The sequence below is a fragment of the Vollenhovia emeryi genome, unplaced genomic scaffold (assembly GCF_000949405.1).
Source record: "Vollenhovia emeryi isolate VEMERY1.0 unplaced genomic scaffold, V.emery_V1.0 DF939205.1, whole genome shotgun sequence".
Classification (NCBI taxonomy): Eukaryota; Metazoa; Arthropoda; class Insecta; order Hymenoptera; family Formicidae; genus Vollenhovia; species Vollenhovia emeryi.
The window spans coordinates 776,396-787,758 of NW_011967161.1; the positions used below are offsets into that span (position 1 = coordinate 776,396).

Consider the following 11,363-nt stretch of genomic DNA (forward strand, 5'->3'; position numbering starts at 1 on the left):
AAGAATGATGATGTCGACGATAACTGGCACATATGTTTATTTAAAACACTACGTTTCGACTAGTAATACTAGTCCTTTTCAAGTAATAGCCCATTAAATGTGGCAGCAAGAAATCTATAAATTATAAATTAAGTGTTCGGAAATGTATTAAGATATTATCGCACAGAGAAAACAACTTAATACTTACGGGTGACATATTGAGCGTACGCTTTATAAAGAAAAAGGCGCAGTAAATTAATATGCACATGTTACTTCACTCGTGTATCTATGAAGTACGTTTTATTATATAAAGTAATCTATAAAATTATTATTTTTGCTGTTACTTTTCCAGTGATACATTACAGTCAAATAAACTACGCAGGCGCAGAACTGATTGATTTTGAATCATGCTGAGTACTTATCATGTGCTCGTGGTTTCATTAATTGAAAAAAAAAAAACGTAATTTCCTTTTTATTCCTAGTTAATGATCTTCGTATTAAATTGTGAGTTCAACCTTTATTTCCAGATGCTACATTATACATGTATTATATATACAATTTTCATCCTTGTATGTGTTATTATTCTTTAATGCTTTGTTTTAGCTATACTAGTCCTGCAAAAAAATTATTATTGATTAAATGCATTATTCTATTTTATAATAATTATAATAAAAATTGTGGAAAAAATATCAGTATACATATATATATTTAAAATACTGACGCATTAAAAAATTCTAAATTTATTTAAAAATAAATTGTGTATTCTTACGTTTGCATCTGTTTACTGCCACTGAGCACTATATATGGTGATTGTGTCTCTTTTTGTTTCGCTTGCAATAAATTTAATGTACCTAAAGGCGTGTCTGTTGAAGACATTCGTTTCATTAAAACTTCTTGTTCCGCCTTCTTCATTCTTTTCTCCACCTAAAATGTTGGAAAATCATTATGACCTCAAATGATGACTTTGAAATAATGTTGCTACCTGGTAAGTATTCGTATAAATGCAATATTCTAATCTCAATGTAATCTAATATAAAAACCTTATTTTTTCCTGGGCCTTTCCCATGGAATTTATGCGATAGATATCGGAAAGCTTCCTTGGCGCACAAGACATGTCCATCATCATCGATATACTCAAGTTTAACGTTTGGTTTGAAACCTTCTTTTTCCTTAAAATCGGACGTCGGTCCGTTAAAGCGATCTCTTCTGCCGAACTTGTCATCATCTCTAAAATAAAAATAATACATGACCGAGTAAATAAAATACACATCTCCCATTACGAGCTTTTTATAAAATTCAAGTCAGTTTTCATCAAAGGTATTAGTTAAATGCATTATGTTATTGTCTTATCTAACTAAGTTCTGATGTTACAGAAGTAAGAATAAAATTAAAGCCCTTGAAATGCGGTGTTCTGAAACTTGTGTCCACTACCAGTATAAACAAGTCTTTAGGAAGAACAACGCTTGTGAATCTTCAAGATGTATTACATTATGCGATTAAATTAATTTTTAAGGTATGTTATTTAAATTCTACGTTAGCTATCATTTAATATATTTTTTAATGTAGACAAATTGTATTCTACGTTATATATTAACATAAAAATCAATATTAAAGTTTATGCATATAAAGATATAAATAAGTAAGTACTTTCTTTTGCTCTTTCATTATTTTTATATTCATTTACAATTCCAGTGCGCCCGAAAATGTTAAACATTTTCGATATCTGAGACGAGCACAGAGCGTATGGCCGTGTAAAATTATCCGTCATATTGGTCTGTATTAAATACATGCAAGCCTTTCGTAGAAAACGATTATAGCCACGAAATACAGAGACGAGAAGCGAATCTTTTCTGAACCTCTATTTTGACGCTGGCTTATTCTGCAATCTTCTCTCTCTAATCATCTGGCACTCGATTCTGTCCACGAGCGGAAACTCGTCTAGAATTTTAGAACGATTCGCAGCAACGGAATCGCATAACATAAACATACCTTAACAAATCCTACTCTCTTCTCGGGCCTTGTGTTCACCTCCGATTAAGCGGTAAACTCTCGTAGTGTGGTAGCGGATCACCCGTTCCGAGCACCGAATTTTCTGGGCTCTATTTAAAACTGTTAAACTGACAGTTTGAAATTCACTAGAGGCTTGTCTAACACAATATTTGTGGGGGCGCATTCGACATAAGAAACATTTCTTACGTGTTTCCTCCCCGCGCGACACATAATTGAAACACGTAAGATATCATCGTACGTCGAATCGCGGTAATATGAAGCTCACTTACCCGTATGTTTTGTCCTCTATCGAATAATTCTGAGCTTGTAGATGGGCGAAGCGCGACGCCGAAGGGCGATTGCTGTCCCCTTTCTGCAAGTAACCTTTACTCATAGCTAACATTAAAGCACCACCTACCCCGTGGCCGAGTGACGGCTCGGCGTCTAAAATTGCCGCCTCCATTACAACCGGTTCCGTGGTGTTCTCATCTATTTACATAAAATTTAATAACATTTAATAAAGAAAAACGTAATTACGTAAAGATGCCTCTATCAAGAGTACATTATGAGCCGTAAGACTGCATTATCGATCTGTTTCCTCTTCGTAACAAAGAGAATAATCTTATAAGGAAAACTACATCAGTTTTTATATAAAGTTAATCTCCACCGATATGCGAAATACCTAGATGCACCGCGTTCCAGGCACCGCGGCCATCGTCCTCCTCTTCGTTTGCAGGTGGTTCATCTTTAATTTCATCCATTTCAAAATCCTACAACATTTATATCACATTATAAATGCCATATATTCTATCATAGCCAATAATGAGTTTTGTTTAGTGTACCATAAGCTCTTGTCCATTTTCCTCTCTATTTCCAGCGAGTCCGTAAGTGGGTATATCTCCCAAGGTTCTACAAAATTCTGCAGTAGAATTGAGAACGATATTTCCAGCTTGATTGTCCTCGAGGCTAAGCATTTCTTGCTTTATTGTTTCAACGGTTTTCTGGATGTCAGTCAAATGACCCTCCTTCAAACGCTGAGTCTTTTTCAAAGCCATTTGCAACTCCAATTCCTTCTCGTCTTCTTCGAGCTTTATCCCAGTAAGATCTTCCGTAGGAGCTGTTTACAATAATTTTAATTAATCAAATAAATAATTTATATACATAAATTACATAAATTTAAGGACACAAATTATATGATTTAATAATGTACTGAAAGTAATTCCAGCGAATAACTTGCTATTAAGTCATTTTTATAAATATATTTATAGATGTCTAATATTCAAATAGTTTCAACTAGTCTCGAATTTTTACAAAATTATATAAATATCTTTATCAAGTACCTTCTAAGTCATCGACATCCAAAGCATCGTTATCCTTCAGATCTTCTGGTTTCTTTCTTCTCCTGCTTCCAAGATCCCTGAGGTAATCATTGTCCACAGGAACTAAATCATCAGCTTTTAATTTCTTTTTTGTTCTCATTTTTCGAATCTATAATCATATTATATATTATTTTACCTATATTATTGCAGACATTATATATTTTAAAAATAAATTATGAACACAAAATGTTTCATATATAAAACTGCACCAGGTAACTACATTTAAATAATATTCATCTACTGCGTATATAAACACGTTAGAAAACAATGTTCCACCTTCTTCTTTGGCTTCTTGAACTTGGCAAGTTCCTCTTCATTGTAATATTCACTCGCCAATTTCGGCTCTGCCATTTGTAGCGTTTCAATTTTTTTATTCGCCAAACGTTGCTTCACCGTCTCTATCTGACGTCGTTTAAACTCTACCGCATTATTTGTACCCAACACAAAATTGTCTTTCTTCTCGCCGTCGATTTCCTCGTCATACTTTTCTAAAATCTTATTCTTAGAGAACCCATATTCGTCAAAATTTTCCTCGTCGTATGGATCGTACGTAGGTTTTTTGAGTTTATTCAAAACGCTACGCTTGTAGCGTTCATTGTCAATCATGTTCACATTTACAAGTAAATCACCATTTTCATTTAGTACTTCTTGATCCTTCAACGTTAAAATTACAGTTCTGCCTTCCTCAAGTGTCTCCTGCAAAATATTTCCTGCTTAGAAGTTATTACAATTCGAAAAGTTCTTTATTTATGTGCGTTATGCAGAAATCCTGAGGGAGATTATATAATAATTAATAGCATCTCATATTGTTATACACTTACAATATCGTGCTCGACTTTAAGGCCTTTTAAATCTTTCTCTGTGTATGCGGCGTTGCGAGCAGTATGTATTTCCTCTTTAACTAAATTACCGATTCCAAATTCTTCATCCAATTGATCCAGCATCTTTGCCTTAAATTAAAATTAAGTACTTTTAAAGAATCCGCAGCAAAATACGCGAACTTCACTAAAATTATTTTATTATATATATATATGTTTATGGTTGTGATCCACTTGACTGTAACTGCTTCAAGGTGGTTCTCCTCTCCTTCTTTCCTTATTAAAGGAAGAATGTCTCGAAGTATTTGTTTCAAGTGGTAGAGGAAAATCCTCCATTAAGAGATAGACCTCTAATATAAGTTTTCAACACCCAAATTCAATTATAAATCTTTTTTCGCAACGATTATGCGATTTAACAATAAATTTTCCGCTAAACACGTTACATTACACGAGCGATAAATTCATGATGGAATCAAGAGACAATAATGCCTATTAATTTAGCGGAAACTCCGCAATCTCATATTAAGAGCCTGTCTCATAATAGGGGACTTTTCTCAATATATATAATATACAGTGATTTGACCTAAAATATGTATGTGCTACGTAAGAATAAAGATATCAGGAAATAAATATAAGGACATTACTCTCATCTCTGCCTTCTTCTTCTCTACCTCTCGCTGTCTAGACTTGTGGATCCATGCCTGGGTGTCGTCGTCCGAGTCGTATTCTCCCAGATTTCTCATTTTCGACAAGCACGCCTCAATTTGTCTCTTCTCCTTTTGTATACCTATCTTCTCTCTCAGCTTCTGCGCCTTCATCTTATCACTGTTGTTTGGAGCAGGTTTATGATAAAACTCGCCCAGATCGTCCTTGATCTTGCTCGGATCGTCCTTGGACGTAGTATCCAACTCCAATGGTTTTAATCCCAACTTTGCACGGAGCTTGTTGGTTTCTTCGATGGACAATGAGGCTTGCGACGCCCCGCCCTTAGCGGGGGACGGACTCCGCTGTTTGGAGATCTCAGGCGGCGGAGGTGTCGACGGGTGCGAAGATTTTGATATTTTTGGTGGCGGCGGGGCGTTAACGATCTCAACTGGAAATGGAGGAAAAGCAATCTTATTCCGCCTATACTTGTGCACGAATGTTAGTTTTATCTCCTATATAATTGTATGTAGATGTAATTTTTATAATTGTGTACAATCTCCTGTAATATACATGTATCCATCCTCCCATAATACATATATGTAAATGAGGAATACTGCCGGATTCTCTCACCATCGCTGTCGTAGTCCTTGCGCTCTTTCCTCCTATGTTTCTTATGGTGCCTGTGCTTCTCAGACTTGTCGCGGTCGGGCGTGTAGCTCCTGGAGCGGCTGCGATGACGCTTCTTCTTGGCATCGCGAGACTTTTCGGTTTTATGACGTTTGTTGGAACCCATGTCGGCGCTCCCGATTTAACACCACCGTGGAACCTATTGGCTACGCAGTGACTCGCGACTATGCTACGTATTGCTCTCGCTGGCCAAATCGTCGACAATATCGGATCCGGAACTCGCACGATCGATAGCAGCAACCCACGGGGCTGTGTCAATTTACTTGCTCTCGCTTAGAATTGTACGCGTATCCACCATTAAAATATACGTGCTTTTCTGCGCACGCGTGCGATAGAAAAGAGAGGGAACCGATGAAGAGAGGGATTCAGGCATGGAGTCTGTGGAGTCTGTGTAAGACCGAACTAGGCTTGATTACGTCACCGAACGTGGGCCAACCACAGCATGGTAGGACGTGGCGACCACTGAAATATATACTAACTGGAACGCGCGCTAGAGCCGAGCCGTGTGTACCGAGAGAGAGCATCGTCGAGTGTCCTTTGTCATTGTCTAGTACAGTTCGAACCAAAAGTTATCTCGAAGCGCAGCACAACTGCGCGAGATCGTGTAACCTCTGACAACGAGCTAATTTCTCGATCGGACTGTACCTTTCCGTCCCCACTCTCGACCACCCTATAAGCCAGACAATGACAAAGACCACTCGACGATGCTCTCTCTCGGTACACACGGCTCGGCTCTAGCGCGCGTTCCAGTTAGTATATATTTCAGTGGTGGCGACCGTGGACGTGGCCATGTTGAATCCAGATGGAGCCAGGAGCCAATAATTTAATAAGAAGAAGACAGACTTCTAACTGTGTATACAGAAGTCTGTGGGCGCGGAAGAGGGTACCCTTCATTCAGCCGTCAGCTCCGTGTCAGTTGTGTGAAGTGAACGCAATTAGTAGCGCGACAATCGACTGCAAATACGTTGCGTTCAATGTGAATACACAATATTTACAATCTCTTTCGTGCCGAATTTCTCACGATGACGTCGATAACGATCCTGTCCAACGAATTAATCGAAATCATCCTGAAGGAGAAGGCCGTTAGCATCAAAGATGTCGTGAACTTCGGTGCGACGTGCTCGCGATTTCTCGCGGTGGTCAACGACGACAACCTGTTGTGGCAGAGGAAGCTCTATCAAAGGTAATCTCGCCATTTTCGTGAGACTTTTATCGCGATCTCGACTAGTTCGTTATGCGGATTCAGCGACAGGCACGTCGTAAACACGTGATCCCTCGTGTTTACTCGTGTGACTCATTGTTTATTCCTTGAATATACTCTACGTCAGATTACTCCGGCCGCTGTTGCCTTCTGATTATCTTGTCATTAAAATCGAGGACGAGCGTGACGATCCAATGTTATAAACAAATAGAAGATTAGTGTTAAACTAGGCCAGAAACGATTACGTCTGATTGCGTCGTGTTATGCCATTAGCTACGCCATAGTATATAGTTGTACTGCGATTGCATCCAATTATATCGTGCAGTGCCGAATAAAAGAACAAATTGGGCACAAAGTGTTTGCATTAATAAATATTGATATTAGAAATATTACGTTTGTACGAACGAGTGGTTTCTCGAGTCGCAATGCTCTCTAACCTCTTAGTAAATTTGTTGTACGTGTTTTTTTTTGTCAGACTTTTTTTATAGACGGAAACAGGTGATTGTAACAACCATACGATCGCAATAACACGAGGGGGAAACCGCTGATCAAAATGTTGTACACCAATGCCCACTAATGCCCAGTGGTTTCCCCCTCGCAATAACAGAAAGAAGTCACTTTGAATAAGTTTTGCATTTAAAATGTCAACGAAGAATAATGACGAGAATTACATAATTACATAGACATGCGTTACAAAATAATATATGTATATATTATTCCTTATAACATTGTTGAAAGTAACGTAGAGTATTTTTTGGGTTTTGATTAGGTGGCCTTATTTCAAGAAAATTTATGACAAACGAATACAAAATAAAGAGGACATCAGTTTTAAGGACGACGTAAAGGAGAACGTGAAATGTAGAAATGAATTGCGGTGTTACTTATTACAGATGTCTGACACGCTCTTTCACAAACACGACCTAGCGAACGTCGATCTGGAACATTTTGATGTTCTGTTTTGTCCAAGTATGGGTGTGCACACTATGAGATATTATTTCCTCGTGGACGAGTTATTGTGTCTAATTGCAATGTCCCCGTAAGACTTGACAAATTATTACTATTGCAAACAAATGTATGAATTGATTGGGCAATTAAAGTGCATATACCTTTCAGATCACCCGACTGTAACTTGACATATAAATATTACGGCGAGAAACTTCTTCCATTTGTACATCAGTCTTATCTGAAGGATGTATGGCAGAAATTTAAAAATAGTCCCAAAGAACAGCAACTTTTAGAACAGGCAGCTTTTATTATATCACAATGGTATCAGCCTCTGAAACGTATTTTGTATTTGGACGTGGAAGCATCGCTGGACAGTATCGCGCATCAGGTATTGGAGAGCCTTAAGGACAAGCATTGTGACCATCCAATATTCTCAACGCCCGCCAAGCAGTTTGCTTTTTGGAAATGCAACAACATCAACGATAATCAATGGAGCGCGCAGAACGAAAGGCATATTATAGACGAACTTAGAACGGTTTTATTTGACAAATTAGGTTTTTGTGGACGTGTAGATCCAGATTGTACTATGGAGCATGTTCTCTATCCTGAAGCAGAGCATTTTCTTATAGATTGCGTAAGTTATAAATTATGATATTTTATTAATTACATTATGAGCATATTTTTGTACTGATGCCGTTATACCACAAATGTTAATCTTTATATTATAATTTGTAACACATAGGTTTTAGAAACCAAAGTTGGTAGTGCTATGTCTCTCGCGATAATATTCCAGAGCGTAGCAAGGAGACTTGGTGTACGCTGCGATCTAGTATGTTTTCCTACTCACTTTTTTTTAAGTTGGAAACCGAAGTGGTAAGCATAATTCTGTAGCGTTAAGAGCATCTCGTTTTTCCAAATTTATATCGTTCAAATTCGTATATGCCTATGTTATCGCGTGTATGTACACTGTACATGGTTTGATGAGGATATACAGTATGCATACGTGTACGCGTATATGTGGACTACATACATTTTTTTTTATTGTAGCGATACAGAAAATCCTGAAGCTGAAAAATATTTTTACATTGATGTCCTATGCCGTGGAATCATTCGAGATAAAAATGATTGTCCCAAAACTCGTGGTAGAAAATGTCCCATAGAAAGTTTTAATAAACATAACGAGATTAGTTCTACAGGGGTAATTACTTATAAATATTTTGTTGAATTTAGAAATACATGAAAATATTAGATAATGATCAGTCGCAGGTAATAACCAAGATGTGTCAACACATTATGAAACATGTTTCATGTGTTGAAGAAAGTAACAGTCTTTTTTTATTTAGTTTCTTAGTTTTGTACTCTTAACTTTATTAAATGTCTAAGCTTTGTTTTAAGGTGGTATTGCGGATGATTAACTCTTTGCAAATGGTTAATAACCGCCAACATTATCAACTTAGGACTCTGCAAATACGTACATTGATGGAATTACGGCATATGATACAATCGCGTAATGTAGAAACGATCGAAAATCTATGTCGCTGTTACATACGGTTTCACATAAATCCCTCAAGTCTCGTATCCACATTACAGGGTTTACTGGTGCGTACAAATTTAGTTTATCTATTGATAAATGAATTCTAAGATTCTTATAAACAAATTCTCATAAAATTTTTGCATTTTTTGGTAAAATTGCTTTTATTGTAATATAGTAAGAAATAAATATTGGTACGAGTAAAGTATTTCGATACTTCTTTCAGTTTCCTGTATATTTGTTGCATAAGCAAACTAAGAATTTCTATATATTAATTTTCTTATATTTTTGTTTTCAAAGTAACTGTATAAGATGTGTGCTTAAGTAAACTTTATCTTATTTACACAGAATGGCCCCAACTCCATAACATCTGTGGAAGCAAATCGTGCTGAAATGTTATTAAGGGCATTTGAATTATATATACACAGTGATGTAAGTAATAATAATTTATTATCAAAAATATCCAATTTACGTGTTTTCATATTGCTTGACTGTTTTTAAGGCTGTTTTATAAAAAAATTAAGATGCAGTGTGTAATAATTAATGCTCACTGCAAATGCACTGAATGTATAATATGAACAGATATAGCCAACTCCTTTTGTATATTATACTAATTACTAATACATAACTTAATAATTGTAACTCGAGTACTGAAAATAGTGTTGCAAAAGTTTATGAATTAAACATATGAAAAAGATCTTGGTTAATATTGTGAAGTATTTACTTTTTTCAGCACTATCAACCGATATTTCGTCTAATAAGACAGGAGAGGCCTGAAAAACTGAAATATGCGGTTGGAATGATTGTAACTTCTCACAGGCATGTTGGAAATTGCACAGGCGTGATAATTTGGTGGGATGAAGACTATAGTTACGAAAAGCAGATACCTACCAGAATATCCAGAATTTTACAAGTTGTACAGAATATTAATTCTAATCCACTATTAGTGGACGCGGTTAGACCGCCATTCGTGTTTTCTCAGAAGCAACCGTTTTACACTGTCCTTTGTGAAGACGGTAATACGTATTATGTTCCACAAGGTATGAGCAAATTAATGGATACAAAGTATGATTATAATGTATACGCTTGTCTCATTTAGATGTGCGTACGTGATATGAAGGATTTTTTTTTCTTTTAGATGATTTAACAGAGGCAAATCCGCCAAAGCAGATTCAACACAAGGAGATTGGCCGATATTTTTGTAGATTTGCATTGTCTCACTATGTGCCTAACAGTGCACTAACGAGATATTTTCCACGTGACACAGCTATTCTCGATACGCTTCCTGTACCAACGTCTCCTCATAATGTTTAGTCTTTTCTACTAAGATAGTCTCGTGATTAGAAATTGTAAAGTGCGCTGCTTTCCACTGAACGAATAACTATATTTAAGACAACTGTTACAGTATCTAAGATATATTTAAGATAACTATTATAAATTAAGTAATAGTTAATTGTGATATTTTACAATTCATTGTAAGTGAGTTATGATATAAGAGTAAAACTCTGTGACTTGTCTGATGCATACTGCAAGGAAAACTCATACATATATCTCGTATATAAAATTTGTATGTAAATTCGGATTTTCTTACTCGTAGTACAGCTCTTATTCAGATGCATTGTGTATGATTACATATGTATTCAAATAGAGTATTGTTGGTTGTTTAAAAAGTAGAACTATGATAATAATAATTATAAAACAAGATTTTCTAGAGAAGGATTTGTACATATCTTTTTATAGAAAAAATGTGGACTTGTACATAAATATTTAATAATACATATATTTATAAATACATATATATTACAATACATACACGCCAAAGTTATTTTTATGATATTTAAGAAAAATAATCCTATTGCAACAGTGATGAAATTGCCATTAACTTACAATTGGATGTTATTTAATATTTTTCCTTTTATATTAAACAACAAAAAGTTGATAATTCTAACAAATTGGATTTATTTGATAAATTAATCCGCTCATTATGTTAGTCGGAGTTTTTAGTTGAGTTATTCTTATCGCGTGAAGTTAAAAGTCTTACGTTTGGAATGTATGCATTCTATCAAGATATCATCGATATATGAATACCGTCCTATGTCGTTTCCACAGTCACGAAGCATGAAGATATAGAAAGGCGTTACGCTTTTCAGACACGACGCCGTGCGTGCATATGTGTCACAGTATAACCA

At 36.0% G+C, this 11,363-nt stretch overlaps 2 protein-coding genes across 4 annotated transcripts; one reads left to right on the plus strand and one right to left on the minus strand.

Moving 5' to 3' along the window:
- Positions 1-22: 22 nt before the first annotated feature.
- On the minus strand, positions 23-5,840 carry LOC105561622 (U4/U6.U5 tri-snRNP-associated protein 1). Of its 3 annotated transcripts, XM_012011764.1 has the most exons (11): positions 5,441-5,839; positions 4,810-5,258; positions 4,169-4,297; positions 3,624-4,043; positions 3,309-3,456; positions 2,811-3,085; positions 2,651-2,738; positions 2,259-2,457; positions 1,020-1,206; positions 749-903; positions 23-593 (listed from the first exon to the last, which is right to left on the minus strand). In XM_012011764.1, the coding sequence occupies exons 1-11, from the start codon at positions 5,601-5,603 to the stop codon at positions 566-568; spliced, it is 2,241 nt and encodes a 746-aa protein (XP_011867154.1). In that variant the 5' UTR covers positions 5,604-5,839; the 3' UTR covers positions 23-565. The 3 variants fall into 3 exon arrangements, with proteins under 3 accessions (XP_011867154.1, XP_011867155.1, XP_011867156.1); XM_012011765.1 differs by lacking the exons at positions 23-593; positions 749-903 and adding an exon at positions 1,969-2,096 and having other exon boundaries at positions 1,129-1,206; positions 5,441-5,840; XM_012011766.1 differs by lacking the exons at positions 23-593; positions 749-903; positions 1,020-1,206 and adding an exon at positions 2,004-2,088.
- A 509-nt stretch (positions 5,841-6,349) lies between these two features.
- Positions 6,350-10,750, plus strand: LOC105561623 (F-box only protein 21-like). The gene is made up of 9 exons (XM_012011767.1): positions 6,350-6,680; positions 7,468-7,734; positions 7,812-8,277; positions 8,386-8,516; positions 8,691-8,841; positions 9,039-9,242; positions 9,523-9,606; positions 9,908-10,214; positions 10,313-10,750. Exons 1-9 carry the CDS (start codon positions 6,520-6,522, stop codon positions 10,486-10,488), a joined length of 1,947 nt encoding a protein of 648 aa, XP_011867157.1. The 5' UTR covers positions 6,350-6,519; the 3' UTR covers positions 10,489-10,750.
- Positions 10,751-11,363: the final 613 nt, after the last annotated feature.